We start from the raw sequence: 24,302 nt of genomic DNA, 5'->3' as shown, positions 1-24,302 counted from the left end.
TGGGTTTGATGCCTGCCAAAAGAAAAAAGGGGGGGGGGGGAGCTTTGCTTAGGCAAATGACCCAGATATGTATTTTTTTTTAATCTGCATGTTTGTTTATCAAACAGTTGGGACTTACTATCACTTGGCAACCCATGCCCGAGAGAGTCGAACAGACCAGGAAATTAACTGCTTTTCTATCGGCCCGGCATAGTTTTATTACATGCGCAATGTGGTTACAGGGCTCTGAGAAAACATGACAACTTGTGGAATGAAATGACTCATTAAATAGGCATTTGGTGCTGGGGGGCAGTGACTGTAAAAAAAGTAGTTGTTTATGAATCACTGTTTTTTATTATTAATATTTTATTAGAAGAATTTCATTTATAAAAAGATACGACTGAGAAAAAAAGGGAATAAGTGAGTGAGAATGAAAAAAAGGAAAAATACTGTTACATTACCATACATTAATATTCAGGTGTGTGTATTCTTATTATCCTAATACACATATACTTGTCAATAACCTAATGCATTCTGTGTAAACTCATTCCAAATATTGTTGTATAGTCTGTGTCTATAAGCTGTTCTTAAGTTGCCAATATTGTCAAGCCATTGATTAAGAGGAATTCTTCCAGTTCATCAGTATCAGTCTCTTGGTCACCATTAGAGCACGTAGAATCCATTTTTGCTGTCCTGTTGTCAATTTCCATACAGTGGGTATATTCAAGAGCAAATTCACCTCTGAAAATCTTAAATTTTTTCCTCATAGTGTCTTGTTTATATAGTCCAGCACTTTCTCCCAAAGCTTAGTGAGTGTGGGACACAGTAAAAGCATACGTTTTAAAGAAGCATTTATGAATCACTGTTTATGACTGCCATATATTGCAAATAAAGGGAGGGGCTCTCATCTGCAGTCAACAGACCATTTAAACATTTTATAACAATTGACAGTAACATTAATGAAAAACACACACCCATACAACTTGAAAACCACAGAATTATAATGCTTAACAGTGTATGTATGTCTCTGGCCTACATTATTTAATACAGATTGCCATATTCAAAAACTCTGCGACTCTAATGGACTTGCCGCAAGACTTCAGTGGCTTACTTCAAGTATGATTAACACTGTACATCACGCTAACACTTAAGAGTTTCATTGAGGGTTAAAATTAACAAAAACTGCTGATGTGCCTTCAGGCATTTCCTCACAATCTTGAGAGCTAGCAACTTGGTTCCTCATTCCAATAAAAGGGAAGTAGCAACTGCTGGGGCTGAGAAGCCTGCATGTTGTTGTCAGATTCAGGTAGGTAGCTAGGTTGGTCTGATGCAGTCGAAATAAAAATTAAAAAATTGTCCAGTAGCACCTTATAGACCAACTAAGTTTGTTCCGGTATAAGCTTTTGTGTGCATGCACACTTCTTCAGATACACCAGTGTATATGTTGTTGTCAGCCATGCAGCTGTAGTCGGGCTTCATTCCTAGCCTCCCTGTCATAAACCTGAAAAACTAATCCTGTTAGACCAGACCAGAAGGGTGGAATGTTGAAGAGGGAGAAGCCTAAGATATATAAGGAGTTGGAATTATAACCTGAGGGGAGGTGAGGAGTGGTAAAACTGAGAAGGTCCAGAAGGCTCAATACTTCAGGTTTACAAGCTTCTGGGGCGGGGGGGAGAGAAGCCTCCACTTCAGAGAATCTACGATTTCAAAAAGTTTCCAGATAACGTTATTTGCAACTGAAAAATAAACCACATCCAAACCGGAAAAAGAGAATGGTCACAGGAGGAGCAGTTGGCTTTCTTGGTGATGGTGAATGTTAAAAGGTCCTGGCAGCAACTTTTCCAGAACCAGAATTCAGAGCAAGTTGACCATTCCAGACTGAACCACATGCAAACAAGAGTCAGACCATGAAGCCCAAGCCTGGTCTACAGCGATGAACAGGAACTTCATTAACTCTGAACTCCAAAGTTTGGGATTCTCTCCAAACCTGTGTCAAATTCTTGCAGCATTTTGCAGCGATAACCCTGCGTTTTGCAGCGCCCCTCCCCCAATCTGAGTAATTGACACATCAAACACAACACTGAACACTGCAAAACTTTGACACAGGTTTGGAGGAGACCCCAAACTTCAGGGTTTGTAGTTACTGAAGCTATGGGCAGGAGCTCTCTAGGCAGGTGTTTCTCCATCCTACCTCCATCTCACACTGCTTTCTAATGCCCCTGCAGAAACCGGTTTTTTCAGAGCCTCAGCTGACCTTGGAGCAGCATGAAAAAGGTTGGGGGGAAGGAACTCCTTTGCAAAAGCCCACTTTGCCAAATAGTTTTGGGGAAAGCATGAGGGCCAAACCAGGTTCAAACCATGCTTCAGATGTGGCCCCTCTGAATTGTGGATTCAAGAGCCTAAGGATGTCAGTGACATTTAAGTTAAGAACACAAGATCTGGCCAATGGCACATCAAGTCTAGCATCCTGTTCTCATAGGGACCAACCAGATGCCTGTGGGAAGCTGGCAAGTAGGACCTGTTCACAAGAGCACTCTTCTTATTGTATTTTAGTGTTTTGTTGGAAGCCGCCCAGAGTGGCTGGGGAAACCCAGCCAGATGGGCGGGGTATAAATAATAAATCATTACTATTCTTCTTCTTCTTCCCTGTGTTTTCCAGCAACTGGGATTCAGAAGCATTAATTGCCTCTGACCGTGGAGGAAGAGCATAGCCATCATGGCTAGTAGCCTTTGATAGCCTTCTCCTCCATGAATATGCCCAATCCTCTTTTAAAGCCATCCAGGTTGGTGGCCATCACTGTCTCCTGTGGCAGAGAGTTCCATAGTTCAACTATGCACTGCATGAAGAAGAGCTTTCATTTTTTCTGTCCTGAAAGTTTTATAAAAAATTTTTTTGTCACCTCTTATTTAAACTAAAAACTCCCAACCGGTGTGAACTTTCTTGTTTTAATAGATATATATTTTAATCCCCTAGTCCAGAATCAGGATTTTGAGTGACAAGTTACCAGAAAGGCCAAAAAATGTGACAAAGCAGCATTTTGAAATCACTGAAGGTTCCAGCTTTGCACATCAAAAATGCATTGCTTTGGTTATTTGTATCACATCAAGCTTAGATCTCCATTGGCTGGGTCCCTGAACTCTCATCTAGCCACGTAATAGCCACCTCCAGAACTGCTTTAGGTTCAGGCAACAAGCAGCAGCATGAATGGGGGGAAAGCAGATTATTCCGCATTGTGAAATGAAACAGTGTCGTAAAGCTTAAGTTGATAACCACACGGACAGGAAGGAATCAATTGTTCCAGAAATTCTCCTGGCATTTGGGAAGGTAGACACCCAAATCCCTCTTTCCACGTGGTTAAAAAGATTCATTTTGGACAGGATGAGAAGATGCAAAATGAAACAACTAGGAGATTAGCACAAAACCACACACGCAGGTTGCTGCAATCTGCGGGGGAAACACCCAGCAGGGCTGAAAATTGCTCTTGTTCAAAAGTTAACTAAGCTTTGGGACAAGACACTTGGAGCATACATCTGCCAGGAACAAGGGCACCCTCTTCCCCTTTGACGGGAGACTGACCAGACCAGTTCATCTCTGATAGTTCCATCTGTAGAAGGAATTCCATAAAGCAGTCTTCACCAACCTGGCCACTTGGGTCAGCCCCACAGATTCAAGGGGGCTCCTTCCCAAGTATGCAGCTTTGCAATCCTGACGTACAAGGTGACAAAACGCAAGAGGGTGCAGAAGCAAGCACGCCAGCCAGCTGTGTTAGGCTGGAAGCATCTTTGGCACACTAAGCATCCGAAAGACAAATCGGCTTCTCCTGGTGCACACGTAAGAGACAGAGTTGACAAAGGACAGGCTCATTTGGGACCCTGCCCAGACAGGCAGGCAGGATGCAGGTTCCCAGGAGATCTGCACAGACAAGTATCACTTTAGTGTGCAATTATGACCAAAATGTTGATGTGAAAGGGTGGAGAGGAGGAGGCAGAAAATGTACTTTTGGGGAGTGTGTGTGCGGTTACTTACACACACACACACACACACACACACACACACAGCGCTGTATCCAACTAATATGTCCCATCAGTGCAAGAATTTACGCTTGTGCAATGGACCTTCTTCCCTGGTGCGCCCCTGCATCCACTCTGGAGGGTTGGGGGAAACCCCAGGACAGACTTAGGGGTGTACAGGGTGGGATGGAAAGAGTGAGGAATTTATTTATTTTTTGCAAAGTCATTAGTGCTGCATTGGTTACAACCCCTACTGAATGATTTCCCCCATCTGTCAACTTAGCCCTAAGCAAGAAATGAGTCCACCTTTCTGTTTTAAGAGGAGAACTGACACTTCTCGGAAGAGTTAAATGAAGGCACCCACCCCACCCAGCTACCAAGTCTTTCAACACCACCTGTCTCCTCTCAAGAGCATTAGCACAGCAAAGGCAGGCTTAGGAAGGTGTCACTGGCCTTGAAACTAACCCAGCACCAGCTGCAGAAAGGAATTACTGGAATTGGCCAATTAAAAGCAAAATATGAAAGGAATGGAAATGTCTTTTGCTCCTCTGCTGCCACCAGGTGGTTCCCCTTCAGTACTGAATCCCCTTGCTTAACAGCAGGAAAATGCTTCCAGAAAGCCTGGGTCCAGATCAGTTCTTCTCCAAACTTTTCAGGTTCAGAGTCTGGAACACTTGAGCAGCTGTGTGGGTTAATTTGTAAGCGAGCCCCACTGCGTTCTATGGGATTTATTTCCAGGTCAAATATGTACAGGATGGTAGGCGGATGTTTCTGCCAATGCAGAGGAGCAACTTCCCCCTCTTGAAAATTCCAACTTTCCTCAAAAGAGAGACTGGACTCAAATGGCTAAGAACACGCTTTTTTATTTCCCCCTCCCACTGCCATTTTCCTTTTACTGAAACACACTCAAGTGTCTGCGCCCAGCGCTCATCAAGGCTGCAGAGAAGTAAGAGTCCACAGGGTCACCTCGGTGCAAGAGCTTGTTCTGAAACTCGCTCCCGACAGGAAACGGGTGCAGCAGGTCGGCCTCACCTTTGGCCTCCATCACCTGCTCAGGAGGCAGCCACCTGGGTGAGCGGGTCTTCGAGGTACTGGACCAGAGCTTGAGCCTGGGAAAACACAAGGACAGGCGGGTTAGGAACTTGGGAAGCCGCTTTATATACAGTCAGCCCAATGGTGCACCAAGCTCAGTATTACCTACAGTGATTGACAGAGGCTCGGCAGGGTTCTCTCCCAGCACTATCTGCAGATGCCGGGGATCACTGAGCTACAGCCCTCCCCATAGGGTTGAAAGAATTGGTTGGCTGTGTGCCCACCTCCTCTGCAGAATTCAGGTAAAGCAAACTTGGGCACTGGCTCAGGCATCGCCCTCAACAAGAGTACAGTGGTACCTTGAGTTACAAACGCCTCAGGTTACAAACGCTTCAGGTTACAAACTCCGCTAACCTGGAAGAGTTACCTCGAGTTGAGAACTTTGCCCCAGGATGAGAACGGAAATCGTGTGTCAGCGGCGCAGCAGCAGCAAGAGGCCCCATTAGCAAAAGCACGCCTCTAGTTAAGAACAGTTTCAGGTTAAGAAAGGACCTCCTAAACGAATTAAGTTTGTAACTAGAGGTACCACTGTAGTTGTTGAAAAGCAGAAGCTTCCTAACTCCTTGTGGCCATGTGCTGGCTGGGGAGGAGGCAGAAAGCATCCACAAGCCCAAATCTCACCGCTTCACATACTTGTAACACCAGTTTGGGGTACGTAAAAATGAAGCCGTTGTCTCTCATGACATGAAATGCGGAGCTTTTCAACAGGATGAGCTGAGGTGACTCAGTTGCTAATCGTAGCTCAAGTTGGTAGAGCATGAGACTCAATCTCAGGGCTGTGGGTTCAAGCCCCACGTTGGACAAAAGATTCCTGCATTGCAGGGGGTTGGACTAGATGGCTCTTGTGGTCCCTTACCACTCTACAATTCTATGAACAGTATAGTAAGCGAATGATGTACAGACACATATGGACCATACCTAAGTGTATAGAAATCAAATGTAAAACCGTCAAATGGTGTATGTGTATGAATTAGACCCCAGAGACCTTAATGCCTGCAATAAAATGCTATGAGTGGGATGGAGGAAGAGAAGAGTCCCCAATAAGCTGCCTTGAGGAAGCACCAAAGGTTCTTGGCTGGATGTGTTGCTGCATCTCTTACAAGGAGACACTCTCTGGAAGTAGTTATTTTACTTGTGTCACCTTCCAAGATGGGCTGCCCCACAAGAATAAAAGTAATAAAACCAGGAGCAAGTTGACCCCTTACCTTGGCTTTCAACATGCCAAATCCCACCGTCTCTTTCGCATACATGCACAGGAGCAGATTGGCAACGCGGGTGATGGCAACACGGCCCTCCTTGGGTCGTTTTATGCATTGTGCAGGGTAGGGTAGAGAGGATAGAGAATATGAGTGCACAATATTCACAGACTGCAGGGCATTCAGGTTTCTCACCCTACAGAGGTGTTGCCCTATTCAAATTCAGACAAGCTTTCTGGCACTTTTAATACGGGGACAGCACACCTTTTCCGGGCCAAGGGCCATGTTCATCCTCTGGGGGCTGTGTGGCAAACTGGTCGTGGCCAAAGTGCAGAAAAATGGGAGTGGTGAAAACCACTCCTATCAAGGTTGCTTTCCAGAAGGCTTGCCCACCAGCTCTTCTACACTATTGAAATAGTAATAGTAGTTCATTGGTAATCCTCTGAAATAATAATATTTTTTAAAAGGTGGACCTGGGGCCACAAAGCCATTTGGGAATGCTAGATATAGCCTATGGGCAAGCCCCCCCCCCCTTAAAGAGCTCTGAAGAAAGTGTCCCACAATGAAGGGAGATTCTGGACCCCCTACCTTCGTCTACCAGTGAGGTTATAGTGGACTGGGGCTCTTGCCACCACTCCGCCATGAAGCTCCTGGGTGACCTTGGACCAGTCACTGCCTCTCAGCCTAATCTACCTCCCTGGTCTGTTGTGAGGATAAAATGGGAAGAGGAAGTATTATGTATGCCGCCTTGAGCTCCTTGCAAGAAAGCTGGGATATCAGTGTAATAAATGAATTCCTTAAAGCAGAAGCTTGTGTGTCCCCATCACAGGCCTCCTCTGGTGCCTGCTGGAGCAGCTCCAGGCTGCATGATGCCTACAGGGCTTGCTTCACCACCATGAGATGAATACATCCAACCTATTGTGACTGTTGGCTAATGCACAGCCCAACTACACTTCGCACTCACCAGGTAGCAATTTGGGCAGCTGAGGACCTCAAGTGGCCCCCTCAACAGACATGCGGACTCAATTCCCTGTATTACAGGAGGTTGGACTCCAGGACCATTGGGTCTCTTCCAACTCTACAATTCTATGAATTAAGTCACCATGCAAAACAGTGGCTGGCAAGTTTGCCTCCTTGTTGCCATGACATCCAGAAGGGCAAACCCCACAGGGGCTGATCAGCAACACCTGCAAATCCCTGGGCAAAACCCTGTGCAGAGGGCTTTGCATGCACCATTAAATCAGCAGATTGCCAGGGCTTCAGTGCACAGCATGGGCCAACTTTCCCACCTCCACCCTCCAAGCTTTTCTCTGCAGGTTGGTGGAAAAGCTGCTGGAAACCTCTCCAAGCAAGTGCTCCCTTGTAGTGGAGCCACTCTTAAGCAAGAAAATGTGATTATGAAGCCATGTTCTGACTCCAGCTGTATCTTCTAGCCTCTTGTCGATCTCCAGCCCAACGCTAACAGAGGCCGGACTGTATACAGGGTATCCCACAACCACCCTGTTCCATCCTTCCAATATCGCTCCTCAAAGATTTCCAGATGTGCCATTTCATCATGCATGGAAAAATGTGCTGCCACAAAGGTGTGCCTCCAGCCATACCTGGGGATTTGAGGTTTTGTTCTATCCCTGAAATGAATGTTCCCAGTGACCAAGGTATCCCAGTGAACCAGCAGCAGCAGAGGTTGCCAGGATATTCAACACCTCATGATACGTACCATACAGTCCATTAGGATGAACTTCAAGTTATCCTCATTGAACGCTTGGTGCCCGTTCTTGTCATAAGCCACCCAGATATTGCTGGCGATGGCAGCTGTGACTCTGGCATCTGTGTCTCCGTAACCAGAATATGCAAGGAGAGAGCCCTCATTGTTCAGAAGGCTAAAGAGGAACAGCAAAGAGGATTAAATAGTCCTAGAGAATTGTGTCTATGTCTAAAAGTGATTTTGAAAGAGATTAACAGATACTTTTATTTGTAACCTGATGGGCGCTCATAGGAGGGTAATGTCCATGCAGCAAATTAAAACAGCATGCGCAACTGACATTTTGCACAGTCATGTTTACAGACCTGCACCTAACTATTTGCAACGTACTGCTTTAATTCAGCCTCTGCAGCCTGAAGTGTAGCAGTCCAGTACACACACATAAACACACTGCAAGTATGATTTGCTAACAAAAGGAACCGAAATGCTATATAAAATTATATATGCACAGCTGCACACACAGAAAGAGACAGAAAACACACTCTCTTGACCAATTCAAGCCTGAAGTTCTAGAGTAGTTAAACCATGATTTACAACATTTATGCTACTGAAGAAAAGACTACAAGGCTGAAATGAATACGGCAGCTGGAATTGTACTGGTGTTTGCATGGATCAGTCTCAATCTTCGTTTGGGATAAACGATACCCTCAAATGGCATGTTAAAAGCTTCATGCGTTTTAGAGTACTGTATTCTGCTTTTGTAAGGGACGCGGGTGGCGCTGTGGGTTAAACCACAGAGCCTAGGACTTGCTGATCAGAAGGTCAGCAGGTCAAATCCCCGCAATGGGGTGAGTTCCCGTTGTTCGGTCCCTGCTCCTGCCAACCTAGTAGTTCAAAAGCACGTCAAAGTGCAAGTAGATAAATAGGTACTGCTCTAGTGGGAAGGTAAACGGCGTTTCCATGTGCTGCTCTGGTTCGCCAGAAGCGGCTTAGTCATGCAGCCACATGACCCGGAAGCTGTCTGCGGACAAACACCTGCTCCCTCGGCCTATAGAGCGAGATGAGCATGCAACCCCAGAGTCGGTCACGACTGGACCAAATGGTCAGGGGTCCCTTTACCTTTATTCTGCTTTTGCTAGCCTTTTCAAATGCTTCATTATGTGCAGCAATATAAAGCTCCCCTCCTAGATTCCCTCTAAGTGGTTATTATTATTAAAGCTAGCCAAATACACCTTGAAGCGGTGAGTTCCATAAGTTGCAGTGCAACCCTTGCGACTCGCGAGTAAGCCCCACCAGCTCTGCTTGCCCAAGTACTCACAGGGTGCTCTGGACTCCTCCCGTGTTCGCCTGGCTTAGCACCTGCGTGAGGGCCTTTGGGCGCAGCATCACAACCTTCTAGCCAGACGCTCCCCTCGCAAAGCAGGGCGAAGCCTCGCATCAGCTGACCCAACAAGGAAATAACTCCGGGGCATGTTGGGAATTGTAGTCTTCTCCATCTCAACATCACTTCCGGTCCCCCCCCGTCCCCGGTGGAAAGGCTTCAGCAACTTGTCCCTAGGAGGTACGTTGCGGAGGGCCGCTCTATCCGCCCTCTCTCGTCTCCTCCTGCTGAATTCTCTCTTCGCTCTGAGCGGAGAATAACAGCCAAGGCCAGAGATCCCTTTAAAAACCCAAAAGTGGCCGTCTGTGTGTGACTCTCAACTTTTCCTATCTCTGTTAGGCCACGAACGTGAAGAGCGGTTTCCCTATCGCGCACTTCCGGTGACACTAGGGAGGGCCGCTTCCACCACGAAGATGGCAAATGCGGCGCCGCGTCCGATCGTCCACAAAATCTGTGAGAGAACCGCAGAATGGCGGCGGCGGCCTTTCCCACGGAGGCGCCGAGTTCCTATCCGTATTTTGTACGGCTCTTCAATCCGAATCCTGAGTCGAGTTTGGGGGGAAAATTTGCTTCGCCGGAAGTGCTCTTAAAGTAACCGGAAATGATGGCTTCCGCGTCTCTATGGTAGCAGCAGGCAGCGGCGCCTCTCTGGCCCTACCGCCTCGGTGGCAGGTGGGCGGTCGGCCAAGATGGCGGAGCTGAGCGGCGGCGGGCCCGGCTCGGCCGGTGGCGGCGGAGGCGGCGGCGACAGCGGAGAAGGCGGGGGCGGCGGCCCCGAGTCGGGCCCGGGGGGGCTCCTCATCCGCGTGACGGTGAAGACCCCGAAAGACAAGGAGGAGATCCTCACCGGCGAGCGCGTCTCCGTCAAGGAGGTCAGCCGGGGGCGGGGAAGCTCTCGCCGGGACCCCTCAGCCTCTGCGGGCGGAGGTCAGGGGATCTGCGAGAGGCCGCGGGGAGTGTCGTTATCTGCCCCGCCTCCTTCCCCTTTTCGTTACTGTCCGGCGGCGGCGAGGAACAAAGGGGCGAGGCGGGCTCTGAGGCGCTGGAAGGATTGGGGGGAGGGCACCCCCCCACCTCTCAGCCCGCGCGGCACAGAGTCACGTGGTGGAGCGCCCACCCACCCCTCCCGGAGCTGAAGTGAGGGGTGGGCTGTTTTGGGGGAGGGTCCGCGGTCGCCCTCGCAACAGAAAAGGCGCCGATGGGTGGGATTTGGGGAAGGAGCCGCTTGGGGCTGCCTGCATACAAGGATGCTTCGCGCGCGGAACAGCATCCTCAGCTGCACCATCTACAGGGCAGGAGGGTCGCAGGGAAGCTTAGCGCGAGGAGTGGGTTCGGGAGGCCCCCTGGCCTCGCCGGGCAAAGGAAGCCAGAGACTCCCGTTTCCTCCCCGCTTCCTCCGTCAAGACATGCCGGGCTCAGGACAAGGCGGTGGAATGGGTTCCTGAAGAGAAGCAGGTGGAAGAGGAGCAGAGATAAAACATAAGCACCCAGGTTTTGGGTGGTGGTGAATGGGGTCGATCAGAGTGAAAGGAAATGAGGGTGGGTTGGGCAAGGCAAAGTGTTTGGGCAAGGAAGCAAGCGGACTTTTCTTTCCTGCAACATAGAGGGAGAAATAGTGATGAAGCAGATCAGGCTTGAGGAGTTGTCTGAGAGGGGAGAGAATGGGGAAAGGAAGAATGGGTAAAGCCTGGAGAAGAGAATGTGAACAATCTGGAGTGGTTGAGGTGGGATAATGAGGGGAGAAAGAGAAGAAATGAAGATGAGAGTGCCACCTTGTGGGGAAGATAGACAACAGCTGAGTGGATCCAGGAGTTTGTTGCAGATCTCTCTGGGGTGTATGATGCATTGAAAAAGGGGGAAATTTTGAATGAGTTGAAGCCTTCTCTGGGGCTTGGAGGGGCGGTGGCAGAGAGTAATAAAAACATTCTGGTGCCCTCTGAATGTTTTGTACTGCAGACATCTGCAGGATACCTGGTTGGACAATGCTGATTTATGTAATAACTTCGCTGAATGTTTGAAGCTTTTCACATAATCCTGATGGGAAGGGCAGTATTAGTTTCCCCATATTGCAGGGTGGGAGGGGGGCTAAGAGACCGAGTAACTAGAGGAGCTTATGTGTTCATAGCGGGGGTGAGACTTGACCTGTGGAGCTCCTGCATCACAGGAATCTGCCTGGATGTAGGTGGTCAGGTTAGGATGAAAAGGGAAAGGGCGGAGAAAGCAGACAGAGTGCTGTGTGGATGAAGAAACAGTGTTTGGTAAGGTGAAGCCAGGAGGCGGGAAGACTAAATAGACCAGCAGGGGATAAGGGTTGCTACCGCTTTGCCTTCTTGACCACAGCAAGAATGTCTGTGGAAAGCCTAACCTTCTAAAATGTCTTTTTTCCAGTTTAAAGAAGAGATTTCCCGCCGGTTTAAAGCCAAACAGGATCAGCTGGTTCTGATCTTTGCCGGGAAGATTCTGAAAGATGGGGATACCTTGAATCAGCACGGGATCAAAGATGGACTGACGGTGCATCTGGTGATCAAAACTCCACAGAAGTAAGAGCTTCCCTCTGAAAAGCAGGCCCATTCAGTCAGCTTTAGTTTATATTGCAGATATGCCACTTAGTAAGTGACAGCTTCCCCACACCCCTCAAAAGACTGGTTCAAAACCTTCTGAATAAATAGCTCCTCTTTGCCTCTTTGTTTATATACAAACTGAAATATGCAAAACACAGATAAAAACACCATATTGAATTCATAGTAAAAGAGAACAACGTAGTGTGGCTTTAGTGGATGACAAGCAGGTTTAAATAACAAACATAAATATCCAGGGGAAAACATGGAATGCTATGGTGGTGTCAGCCAGAAGTACTTTCAAAAGTAAATTACATGTTCTCCTATTTCAGGACCTATGTATCCTGCTGTCTCCCTTGTGAAGCTGCCCACTGAATAAGATCTTCATTCCTCTGGATGCCCCTGCATTTGGTGGTTAGCTGGGTGGCTACTGGAGTGTGTGTGTAGTAGTAGTAGTTCATAGTAGTTAAGAGCCCTTTTATTGGCCTTTGTTGTTTTATCTGTGGGTTCTTCTGTTTTTACCTTACTGATGGCTTTTTTTAAGGATGAGAAAGAAGAGTAGCCACCCCCACCTGCCATAGACCTAACTGTGTGTGGCTTGGGCTTCCCCATTGCAAAATTCAGAGTTCTAAGAGTTGCTGAGCACACACACTAAATTACTCTAATGTACTTTGTAGGGAGATAGTAGCTTCCTTTTAAATTCAAGGAGAGCTATATGTTCACATAACAGTTGTGTCGTCACCTGTCACTTTCCTTTATTTGCAGGACTCAAGACCCTTCAGTGGCGCCTGCTGCTTCCCCTCCTCCTGCTACTGCTACTTCTGTTGCTGCTGCTACTCCCTCGGCAGCCCCTGCTTCCCCTGCAGCCCCACCTCAGCCTTCAACATCCAGCAACACGCTCTCTGATGTAGGGAGCAGCAGCCGGAGGAGCAGCGGATTGGGAGCCACGCCAGGCCCGGCAGCAGATGGGACCCCTGGCGGAGCCACCTCCATCTTGTGTGAGCGTTGCTGAGTTTCTTCTGCTCGGGTTAGCCTTTGGCTTTCCTGTCTTCTTGGGCACCAGTGGGACATTTTGGGTCTTTGCTCCCACTCCAGCAGGCGTGAGAGCAGAGTTCCAGGGTCTGAGGATCTCAAGGCAGGCAGTTCTGCTTTATTGATTTGTTAACAAAACAAACAAAAGTGCAAACATGACAGAAAGAAAACTGAAGAATAAAAAAATGGGGTGGCTTGTGTGCTCCAGATGGATTAGTGGGTTTATAAGTGGACTCCTGAGTTTTAAAAGCTTAAGAGAAATACTGAAGGGAAAACCTTCTTAATCACATGATGCATGTGAAAATTGGCCACTTGCAGGAGCCCCAGCTTTGTCTATTCACACTTGTATCCAGGGGTCAGCAAACTTTTTCAGTAGGGGGCTGGTTCACTGTCCCTCAGTCTTTGTGGGGGGCTGGACTATATTTTCCAGGGGGAAATGAATGAATTCCTATGCCCCACAAATAACCCAGAGGTGCATTTTAAATAAAAGGACACATTCTACTCATGTAAAAACACGCTGATTCCCAGACCGTCCACGGCCCAGATTTAGAAGGCGATTGGGCCGGATCCAGCCCCCGGGCCTTAGTTTGCCTACCCATGCTCTTATCCTTATGGGTCTTTTGAGCCTGCCTCTAAGGGTTGTTGAGCTGCTGGGTCTGATGCACAGCAAGATCCCAGAGAGCAAGAGCTGTGGTTGTTATATCTCATCCTGCCTTTTCAGTAAGCTCTGTGCATGAGTGTAGCCAGGATTTTTGTTGGCTTTTATTGGGGGGGGGGGGGAGGGAGAACCTCTGATTTTGATTGATTTGGGGGGGCAGCTGCCCCTCCTGCCCCCCTTGGCTACACCAATGGCTCTGTGTCGGTAGTAGAAGGAGCAAGAGGGAGATGGGCCTTAGGTTTTAGCCATTCAGCCCCAGGCAGACCTTTCTCATTCATGCTTCCTTTCTTTCTGTCTTCTCTCAGCTGGCTTTGGCGGCATTGCTGGACTCGGTCACCTGGGGATGGGCTCTGCAAACTTCATGGAGCTTCAGCAGCAGATGCAGCGGCAGCTGATGTCCAACCCAGAGATGCTCTCCCAGATCATGGAGAACCCCCTGGTCCAGAACATGATGTCCAACCCAGACTTCATGCGGCAGATGATCATGGCCAACCCCCAGATGCAACAGCTGATGGAGCGCAACCCAGAGATTAGCCACATGCTGAACAACCCTGAGCTTATGCGCCAGGTGGGCTGTTGTTTCCCTGCTTGTGGCTTGAGGCAGTCTTTGAACTTTGTTTTAGGCATCGCACCAAACCATGGTTTGCACTAACCATAGTTCAGAGCCCAAACCATTATTGTCTGCTTTTGTCATATTTCTGCTCATGGTTTTCTGTTTGCCCTTCTCTTCTCAGACCATGGAGTTGGCACGTAACCCTGCCATGATGCAAGAGATGATGCGCAACCAGGACCGAGCCCTGAGCAATTTGGAGAGCATCCCTGGAGGGTACAATGCCCTGCGGCGGATGTACACAGATATTCAGGAGCCCATGTTCAGTGCTGCCAGGGAACAGGTAGGCTAGGTCTGACTGTCCTATCTAAGCAGAACAAAACACTCATTTAATTAAGATTTCACAAGATTCACCAAGTTTATTGCAAATTCCTCAGACAAGTTGATAAATGTCTGTGACTGGTTACCTCCCTAGCCTTCATGAGCACAGCAGTACTTTGATGTTCTGCGGTTTTGATATGAATCCTGCCAAATTGTTTAAGAGTTTTATTAGGTAATTCACTCTGGGATTTTTGTACAAAGATCAGTGTAGGAGGTGAATGGCAAAAACTGTTTGTGCTTTTCAAAGATTAGTATGCAAATCAAGTCCTCAAAATTAAGTTAGTCACATCCATAAACTTCAATGAGTCTGCTTTGAGTAGGACTAGGATAAGATACAGCCCTGTGGTTACAAGTGTGCAAGCATCCAAGTTTTAGTGATGGTTGTTTTCATTTTCTCTCTTTGTTTCTGTGGTGACAGGGCAAAAGCTATAGTTTGTCACTTCCAAAGATCACATCAAGCTGTTGCTGGTCTGCAAACCAGAGTTTGTTTAAACCATGTTGTTTGACGGGTTTAACCATGGTCTGTCAGTTCAGATGTCACACCAAATCATAGGTATGCTCCTTAAGTGGGGTTTGTGTGCTGTCTGAATAGAGTCAGAGACTCAGGGCTGCTTACAGTAAATAACGTAGCAGATGGTAAACACCTACAGTGGTGCCCCGCAAGACGAATGCCTCGCAAGGCGGAAAACCCGCTAGACGAAAGGGTTTTCCGTTTTGGAGGTGCTTCGCAAAACGAATTTCCTATGTGCTTGCGAGTTCCTGCGGGGTTTTTTCCTTTCCCCCCCTTTTTCCCAAGCCGCTAAACCGCTTATCAGCTGATGGCTAAGCCGCTTACCAGCTGATCTTTAAGCCGGCTAAGCCGCTAATACTGTAGCGCTAAGCCGCTAAACCTCTAATGGGCTTGCTTCGCAAGACGAAAAAACCCGCAAGACGAAGAGACTCGCGGAACGGATTCTTTTCGTCTTGCGAGGCACCACTGTATTTGGTGAAACCTGCAGTTTAAATCAAAGCTCTGTTTTGTAATCCCAGCACACCTTCATTTCATTTTCTTGCTAATCCCGAGAAGCAGAATTCGTCTGAGAGTTTGCAGAGTCACTCATTGAGCTAAATCTTCTCTGTCTAGTTTGGCAATAATCCCTTCTCTGCCTTGGCCGGGAGTTCCGACACCTCAAACTCACAGCCCCTGCGGACGGAAAACCGAGAACCGCTGCCCAACCCTTGGAGCCCCACGCCTGCCTCTCAAGGCCAGGCGCCAAGCGGCGAAGGGAGCACCGGCTCGGTGACAAGCCAAAGCACACCCACCGTCTCCAACCCTTTGGGGATCAACGCAACCAACCTAGGATCTGGTACGTACATAGCTAGCGTGGAGTCCGAGGGGCAGTAGGTGATCCTGGCAGCTGCGCGTTTGCACTCAGAGCTGGCCTTTCTAGATTACAGAATTGCTCTTCATTTCGAAGTGTGGTAGTTCTGTGGTTGCTTAACCTGAAGATTTTTGACTGTTCCGGAGAGATGAGAATCGGTTGACATTTCCACTCTGCCACGGTGACAGTTTAAGAACCGGGATTATTGCTCAATTGAATGGAAAACCCCTCTTACTTTAGTGTGAGGCTCTCATGGGTGACAAGGAAAAAACATTGTCACCCCCAACCTCAAAATCTGGTTGCTGAGCCAGTGAGAGCCAATTTGGCATAGTGGTTGGAGTGTTGGACTAGGACCTGAGAGATCAGGGTTCAAATCCCCACTTGGCTATGGGGAGTCAGTGCTGCTCAACCTAACCTACCTCACAAGGCTGTTGTGGGGATGAAATGAGGAGGAGAGCCATGTACGCCACATTGAGCGCCTTGGAGACAAAGGTGGGATAAAGAAACAGTAAGTAAATAAGTCTTGTTACTGTTTTCTACCAGCTAATGCAATGGCATACTGGTATTAAGTAATTGACATAGGTTAAGTCAATTCTGTTTAACTCTTTAACATACTTAACCTGTTATTGATGTATTATGAGCTTGTGGTGGTCCTTTTTTCTGGAAGGATCCAATAGGTGGCTCAACAGGGAGGGGAAAATCAGGTTTTGTTAATCACGTTCTGTGTATTTCATGCATGTGCATTAAGTGAAAAAATGTACATTGATTTGGCCCATCATTCCCACAAAACAACTGTTTATCTCTGTCATGACACTTTTTGAATTAGGAAAGGCTTTGTGGGGGTTTTAGTGGTTTGTATCTGTTGGGGAAAGAGCAGGGATCTCATTACGTATATTGTTCATTGCTACAGTAAAAAAAAGATACCTTTTTGAAATTAAAGTTTTTAAAAAGACATCCATGTGACTGCAGTAAAAAACCAAAAGCCAACAGAATTCTGCCAAAGGGTTAAAATCAGAAAGGGGGTTGGCTAGGCTTCCAGTGACCTTTTAATTCAATGAACTTAACCCAATGTTGGGACTTTGTTTTGAGATCCCTGGTTTTGTTTCTGGAGTGTGATCAGGAAGCAGCTTCAGGCATCTTGCCCCATCTAGGTTGGCAGAGCTACATGTTTGTTGGCTGTTAAATTTTCAACTCTCTCCCCTTTGTTACAGGAATGTTCAGCAGCCCTGAGATGCAAGGTCTTCTGCAGCAGATCTCAGAGAATCCCCAGCTCATGCAGAACGTGATCTCTGCCCCTTACATGCGTACAATGTTGCAGACGCTAGGCCAGTACCCTGACATTGCAGCACAAGTGAGTACAGCCCAATCTGCATTTATGGGGCCCAATACGTGAAGGAGGGGGGGTCTGTTAGCCAGGAAGCCTCCTTTTGGTGTGATGTTTAGCAGTGCAGCGCTCTTACCTTAGCAAAAGCGATTTCATATCTGTAACTGACAAATCTGCAGCAGAATCTCATGACTCCTGCACTTTCACGTTTGCTTTTTACAAGTCAAGTTGCAGTGTGTGCTGTTTGCAGAATGGGTCCCTTGATGTGAATTGATTACTAGATGTGGAATTAAAAACTACCAGAAGAAGAGCCCTGCTGCTGGATCAGTCCAGTGGCCCGCATCCTGGCCCTCAAAGTGGCCAACTAGATGCCTGTGGGAAAGCAGCAGGCAGGACCTGAGTACAGGAGCCCTCTCCCCTCCTTCGGTTTCCAGCAACTGGTATCCAGAAGCATTGCTGCCTCCACCTGTGGATCAGTAGCCTCCTATGAATTTGTCTGATCCTCCTTTCAAGCCATGTAAATTGGTGGCAATCGCTGCCTCTTGGGGGAACGAGTTCCATAGATTAACTACGTGCTGCATGAAGAAAGACTTTCTGTCATCTGTCCTGAATCTTCCAAAAAGGGAGCAGGAATAGACTGAAAAGGTCCTATATCTGTGTGCTTTTGGTGGCATCAAATATGCGGCTGTTGCCTAGCTGCATGGGACATGCGCTAGGAATAGCAACTTCCGCCTTCCTGAGCTGCCTTTGCTCTTCCGTTTCTTTGCAGATGATGGTGAATGTTCCCCTCTTCGCCGGCAACCCCCCGCTTCAGGAGCACCTGCGACTCCAGCTACCTGCCTTTCTACAGCAGGTGCGGCATAAACAGTGTTGTCCTTGATTTCGGGATTAATAGTTTACTCAGGGCTGGACTTCAAAGAAGCTTTGTGTAGAGGCTGAGGAACAAAAATCCATAATGGACTGACCAGGCCCTTTTAGTGATCATGTCACAATAATAATTTTCAGGTCTGCAGTCTCCCTGCTGTGGGGATTTGGGGAGTCCTTGTTCAAAGTATTTATTTGCGGCAGCCCTATGAAGCTGCAGAGATATTTGGCCTGCTCTATCAGTATTGTCTAATTTGCCTGGGACTGGCTCACCATTGTTTTGGGCTGAGAAAGGTCTTTCTCATTACCTGCTGATGGATCATAATATTTTTTTTTTCTTCTAGGCACCCCTTTGGCCAGTTGGATGTTGGGGTTTGGATGGAATGCTAAACTCAGTATTACGTTCATCCGCATTGGGCTGGTGTGGTCCCCACTCCGACTCTTGACACAGCCACGCGTGTTAGATATTGGAAGTTTTTGCTTCAGTTTTCAACATGCCATACTTAAGGCTAACCACAGTTCAGTTGGGCTCAAGTATAAAAAGAAACTGTGGTTAGTTGAAAAACAAAGCAAAACTTGTTTGAAGGCAGCCTTTCCATTCCTGACTTTTTGTCTGGTTCCCTTTCTATTATTTAGTTTACATTCTCTGTTAGAGTTTGTTGTTGCTGCCATTTTATTTGTAGATTTATTGATTTGTGGTGGTTGTTTTTTCAATTTTTTTTGATCCTATCTTGAGCCACCTTGGGTGCCTCATATTGATAATGATAATAATCTGTTGTTAATTTGAGATGCCAGAGATTGAATCTGGGACCTTTTGTATTCAAATCGTGTGCTCTACCACTGTGTTTGGGTCTGCAATAACTACAGTTGACAGACACAGGGAGTGGCATGCCTTGGTGGCAGTTGGTGGCAGTTGAACTGATATTAAAATCCAGTGTATCAAGTGACTGGACAAAAAATGAAAAAGGAGGTTGCCCAGTGCCAATGAAAACCCTCCAAAGGTTGAATATCACCAGATGGCAAAAAACGCAATTGAGTATTTGAATAAAATGCAGGATGGAAACCATCGTATTTTAATAAAATAGTCATATTTTAGGTATAGGATTGTTTAGAATAGCTATGAGACGGAATCGCTAAGCTCTCATCTGAAAGCTCATTGAAAACATTGACATTAACATTGAAAAACTGCTTGTTTTGAATTTTACCAAGAGCTACGTTATAAGTGAACAATGGTAATCTATAGGACAGCTGATCTTTTTCAGGCTGAGGGCTGCATTTGACCCATGGTGGAGGGGGCATAAAAACCTTGGCATAATCAAATCACAGCGGTAGCCATTAGTAAAACTGTTAAAGTAATAATAACAAGACAAATTGTGTGGGGAGGTGTGGAAGGAGGCCAGATTTGGGCTGTGGGTTAAGCACCCCTGCTAGAGAAACACGGTGATGGCCGTTCAGTGACAATCTAGCAGTTTCACGGTACTGGCAGTAGTGCCAAACCCTTCCTGCAGCCAATACAGTACCGTCAAATTTTACACGGGTAAACTGCATCTACTCAAACCCTTGGAACGTCCCCCACACAAGCACCCCTCACCTTCAGGAGTCAGTGAGCTGAGTGGGCCTTGAGCTGTAAGCAAAAGCATAGAACTTTTGAGCTCTCTGCTTTGCTTACTGAGCAAGGCCTGCTCAGCACGCCGGCTCTGGGATGCAAGATAGCACAGGCCTATCAGAGATCTCATGCGACCATTTCCAGGCTTTCAGAGCTGGTGTGCCAAGAGGACCTTCTTGCCTGGTGTACAAGGCAGAGAGCTTTTTCACACCGGAAAAAACTGGTGTGCATTTCATTTGTGCAGTTTCAACCAGCTGGCCTTCAACCATGCAAGGTTGGAATTGCACTAGTTAAATGCGTTAAAGATGTGATTGAATTGTATCCCAAATCTTAAGCTTTCTTTATGACTAAAGGACCAGAGTAGAAGACATCCAAGAGAAGCAATCCACAGTTTCCTTGAAACTGGTGGCTCACTTGTGATTTTTGTCGCCCCCACCCCCAGATGCAGAACCCTGATTCTCTCTCGATCTTGACCAACCCTCGTGCCATGCAGGCCCTGCTGCAGATCCAGCAGGGGCTCCAAACGCTGCAAACGGAGGCCCCGGGACTGGTTTCCAGGTAATGTAGGAGCTGACTCAGGCCTTGGGGGCACTACTGCAGGGTTCAGCCTCTGAAGAAGGGCAGCAAAGCAGCAGGAGGTTCTTGCTCCTCCCTCTTTCAACTACTGAGGATCAACATAGAAGTCCTTCCTGTAGGCTTCCTGGGAACAACACGATGCATAATGTTTGTGTCAACAATATATGTGGCAAGCCTGTTCCTAGAAAGTCTGTGTGTGATGTAATACGGCGGGGTAAAGACAATACTGTTTCTGGCTTTTTGTTACGTTACTTATTAAGACTTTCTATACTGCTTTTCATGTTAACATCACAAGGCTGTGTAGAAAAGGGGAAATTGCATTTAAGCCTAGCTTATGGAATGCAAAAGTAACCAGGGTTAAGTCAAAACTGGCATTGTAATAACTCAATTGCTATCAGTGTCCAGCAAAGGCCTGAGAGAATCAATCGATTTTTTCTTTTTAAGCAGAGACTGAAATGCAACCAGTGTTGCAAACTGGAAACAGCAATTCCTGCTTTTGTAGATTTCCAAGGTTTCAGTTCTTTTTTTGAATAGACTCCAGAAATTAATAGGCCCAAATTAGTCACATCAGTTAACATTAATGGGTCAACTCTTGAACACTGGCTACAACCAAGAATCTGTGGCAGACTTAACCATATCTCTCCTGTTCCAGTAGCTGCAGCACTCTCTGTGATTTTTATTGTGGCCAACCTCTGCACAAGGCTTGCTTCAGGTCCCTAAAGTCCGCCTCCTTCCCCCAGGGATTTGCTGCCTTGCGCTAAGTAGCTTCTCCCTGTCTCATCTTGCAGCCTTGGGACTTTTGGAGCCCCTCGCGTCCCTCCACCCTCTGCCGGAGGAAGCACAATCCCCGAGACCCCCATCTCCTCCGCTTCAACACCTGCTAGTGCCTCTCCAGCTGGGGACAGCAACCCCCACCAGCAGCTCATGCAGCACATGATCCAGCTACTGGCCGGTGCAAATTCTCAAGTAGGTAGTGGTGCATTTCTGTCCTGAGTCTTCGTCCTTTCTTCCATTGACCCCTTTTGGTTGGGGTGCAGTGCAGTCTCAGGCAAACATGACTCTGATGTTTCATCGCAGAGCCCAGCACTTTCTATTCCTGTCTGGCACAGCCTCTCTCAACTCTGCTACTGGGTGTATAAAAAACAAAGTGCCATCTCAAGGGCCGTGGTCCCAAGCTGTATAGGGACTTGTATGTTAGTACCAGCACCTTGAACTTAGCCTGGTAGCAAATGGGGCAAATGGGCAGCCAGGGCAAAGCCTACAAGTGAAGTGTTATTTGCTGGTGTTAGTTTGTCCCCACATGCAACCGAGTTGCTGAGTTTACACCAGCTGCAGCCTCTGGATAAACCCCAAGGGTAGCTCCTCCATAGAGCATGTTGCAGTAATCCAACCATGAGGTTACCAATGCATGGACAACTGGTCAAGCTATCGCAATCCAGGAATGGCCATACTGTCTTAGTTGCAGGAGAGAGTATCCCGCAGACTACAGTGATCTTCTGGGTGTGAAAGGGCTGCTGGAAGCCATGGGTGCATGAGGACACGGGTTGCAGTTGAGGGGTTTGAGTAGGCCGCTTGGTCTGTGCCATACTAGCTGCCTTGAGCCGTGCTTGCTGTACAGTTCACCACCTCTCTCCCCCCCCCCAATGGCAGGCGCAGAGTCCAGAGGTCCGGTTCCAGCAGCAGCTTGAGCAGCTCAATGCAATGGGCTTCATCAACCGTGAGGCAAACCTTCAGGCGCTCATTGCCACTGGGGGAGACATCAACGCTGCCATCGAGAGACTCTTGGGCTCCCAGCCTTCCTAACATCGTAGGCCCCTCCAATCTGCGACATGATATCAAAACACAGACCTCTCGAGGATTGTCATTGTCAGGCCCTCCGACAGCTGTCCATGAATTTAAAAACTGGAACAACAACTCCCCCCCCCCTTCAGTTCATTGCATCCCGTTCTATGTTTTCCTCTGAAATGCTTCAAAAACTGCCTTGTGCATGGATGATTCCAGTTCTTGAAAAATGGCCATTTTGAGACATGTTTCTCCCCTGCCTCCCTCTCCACCCACACCCTGTTGCCCCCAAAATGAAGCTCCTACTCTAACTGGTCGAAGTGTAACTTCCAGATAACCCAAATAATTGTGTTGGATTAGCTCACTTTTAAAATCATATAAAAGCTGTATTTCTTTTCTCCCCCGCCCACCTGCCTTCCGACCAAAAGTGAAATATGAAGGGACTATCTGCTCACACCAACTCAAAAGACTTTTTCTCATCAATAGTGATGAGAAAGGCACACGATTTGGAAATGCCAGTAGGCAGGAAAAAAGGAGTGGTCCTTTTGCACAGTGACTCCAGCGCCTCAAACCTGGATGGACTTGAGCATCACGCTGCCTTCCTGCTTTTATCTTTAGTGGTTATGGGATGTCAAGATGTGGAGTTGGAGTGGGCGGCTGAGATTACCTGAGAGCATTTGCCATTGGAAAGAGGTGCTGAGCTGTCCTGCTCATAAGGTGTGGTGGCTCTTGGGTTGGAATAATGTTTTGTTATCAGCCTCCCTCCTTTGGAATGTAAGCTGCCTCCTTGATGCATCCAAAAATATGACCTCCTATTTTTCTCCACCCTCCTCTCCCTGGCCACAACTCCCAATACTTGCCATTGGTCCTCCAGTCAAAGGTGCTTTGATGCAGCAGACTTTGGTGGAGTGGTCTGTGTGTTGCATGCTTTTCGAAAGAACAGGGCAAAGAAGGGAGGTTGGGGAATCCTTCACATCTGTGGGATGCTATTGATAGTTCTCCCCCCCTCCCTTTTTATTCCCTTTCTTCCCACCCCCCACCCCGGTTTTAGTTCAGAGTGTTTAAAAATCTGATTGCTAAAGAGGCTCTTGAGGGCAGTGTAATCTGCAACAGAAATTACAAGTTTTTATCCAGGAATAAAATGCACAAAGCATCTGTCTTTTCTCCCCACCCCCCTTCTCTTTGTGTATGTGTGGGGAGTTCATTTATTCTCTGTAGGCATGCAGCCTGCCATGGCATTCCCCACTTGGTTGAACAGAGCCAGTTCTCCCTTGTGCTTGGCAGGGAGATCAGTGGATGACATGTGGATAATCTCACTCTGCTTCAAGGCAAGACCTACCTATCGCTTTCCTGCCTTTGTGCCAGTCCAGCGTATTGTTTAAAAGATCAGAGTACTGTGCCACAGTGACTTCGTATGGGTTCCCTTTTTTATTTTTAATCCCTTTCCCATTAGCTAATAGCTAATGCTGTTCTAGGCTGCATCAAGAGAATTATAGTGTCCTGGTCAAGGGAAGTAATAGTCCTATCTATACTGCTGTGGTCAGACTGCACCTGAAAAACTCTGTCCAGTTCTGGGCACTGCTATTTAAGAAGGATATTGATAAGATGGAATGTGTGCAGAGGAGGGCAATCACGATGACCAAGGGTCAAGAAGAGGAACGATTGGGGGAGTTGGGTATGTTCAGCAAAGAGGAGACTGGCGGGAGATAATGATAGCCATCCTCAGATACCGAAAGGGATATCACATGGAAGATGGAGCAAGCTTGTTTTCCTCCCGCTCTGGAGGGTAGAGCTCAGTCCAATGGATTCAAGTTACAAGAAAGGAGATTGCAACTGAACATTAGGAAGAACTGTAGAAACTGTTTGACAGTGGAACAGTCTCCCTCGGGAGATTGTGGTCTCCTTCACTGCAGGTTTTTAAGCAGAGCTTGGATGGCCATCTGACATTGATACTTTAGTCCAGAATTTAGGACCCTCGAGGTCCCTTCCAATTCTACACTTCTATGATTCTATCATATATGGCAGATCACATTTGGTGGGGTGTGTGAACAGGATTCTCTTGTGATTTGCACTACAGGCCCCATTTGCTGCATCTACCATAAGCATTTCTATAGGGGTGATACAATAGAACATGTTGAACTGTAGAGCTGGAAGGGACCCTGAGGACCATCTAGTCCAACCCCCTGCAGCGCAGGAATATGCCACTGTCCCATATGGGGATTGAACCTGCAACCGTGGCATTATCAGCA

The 24,302-nt window shown here is 47.5% G+C and overlaps 3 protein-coding genes across 4 annotated transcripts in view; 2 read left to right on the top strand and 1 right to left on the bottom strand.

Moving 5' to 3' along the window:
* Window positions 1–4,780, top strand: part of LOC308464753 (uncharacterized protein) — a 29,782-nt gene extending 25,002 nt beyond the window's left edge. Inside the window, exon 5 of the mRNA XM_080984340.1 lies at window positions 4,311–4,780. Within this exon, the coding sequence (XP_080840466.1) occupies window positions 4,311–4,321 (11 nt within the window). The 3' untranslated portion in view covers window positions 4,322–4,780. The remainder of the gene's footprint in view (window positions 1–4,310) is intronic.
* A 57-nt stretch (window positions 4,781–4,837) lies between these two features.
* On the bottom strand, window positions 4,838–9,458 carry LAMTOR2 (late endosomal/lysosomal adaptor, MAPK and MTOR activator 2). The gene is made up of 4 exons (XM_080984356.1): window positions 9,299–9,458; window positions 7,996–8,158; window positions 6,288–6,377; window positions 4,838–5,099 (listed from the first exon to the last, which is right to left on the bottom strand). Exons 1-4 carry the CDS (start codon window positions 9,364–9,366, stop codon window positions 5,043–5,045), a joined length of 378 nt encoding a protein of 125 aa, XP_080840482.1. The 5' UTR covers window positions 9,367–9,458; the 3' UTR covers window positions 4,838–5,042.
* A 133-nt stretch (window positions 9,459–9,591) lies between these two features.
* Window positions 9,592–23,223, top strand: UBQLN4 (ubiquilin 4). Of its 2 annotated transcripts, XM_080984251.1 has the most exons (11): window positions 9,592–10,233; window positions 11,750–11,901; window positions 12,685–12,917; window positions 13,915–14,177; window positions 14,344–14,502; window positions 15,664–15,886; window positions 17,113–17,252; window positions 17,995–18,078; window positions 20,138–20,253; window positions 21,060–21,237; window positions 21,922–23,223. In XM_080984251.1, exons 1-11 carry the CDS (start codon window positions 10,051–10,053, stop codon window positions 22,072–22,074), a joined length of 1,884 nt encoding a protein of 627 aa, XP_080840377.1. In that variant the 5' UTR covers window positions 9,592–10,050; the 3' UTR covers window positions 22,075–23,223. The 2 variants fall into 2 exon arrangements, 1 of the variants encoding a protein (XP_080840377.1); XR_013980136.1 differs by lacking the exons at window positions 21,060–21,237; window positions 21,922–23,223 and adding an exon at window positions 18,434–18,641.
* Window positions 23,224–24,302: the final 1,079 nt, after the last annotated feature.

Source organism: Podarcis pityusensis (genome assembly GCF_964106645.2).
Source record: "Podarcis pityusensis genome assembly, chromosome: 16".
Lineage (NCBI taxonomy): Eukaryota > Metazoa > Chordata > Lepidosauria > Squamata > Lacertidae > Podarcis > Podarcis pityusensis.
Note: the sequence above shows the minus strand (reverse complement) of the source record. Positions and strands in the feature narration are given on the sequence as shown.

Bases quoted from the DNA above. Each gene is read 5' to 3' on its own strand.
- LAMTOR2 (XM_080984356.1), bottom strand. From the start codon at position 9,366: ATGCTGCGCCCAAAGGCCCTCACGCAGGTGCTAAGCCAGGCGAACACG. The intron at 8,159-9,298 runs GTGAGTACTTGG...GTTCCTCTTTAG, and splicing joins GGAGGAGTCCAGAGCACCCT to CCTTCTGAACAATGAGGGCT. The intron at 6,378-7,995 runs GTACGTATCATG...AAACGACCCAAG, and splicing joins TCATCCTAATGGACTGTATG to GAGGGCCGTGTTGCCATCAC.
- UBQLN4 (XM_080984251.1), top strand. From the start codon at position 10,051: ATGGCGGAGCTGAGCGGCGGCGGGCCCGGCTCGGCCGGTGGCGGCGGA. The intron at 10,234-11,749 runs GTCAGCCGGGGG...TCTTTTTTCCAG, and splicing joins AGCGCGTCTCCGTCAAGGAG to TTTAAAGAAGAGATTTCCCG. The intron at 12,918-13,914 runs GTGAGCGTTGCT...GTCTTCTCTCAG, and splicing joins CGGAGCCACCTCCATCTTGT to CTGGCTTTGGCGGCATTGCT.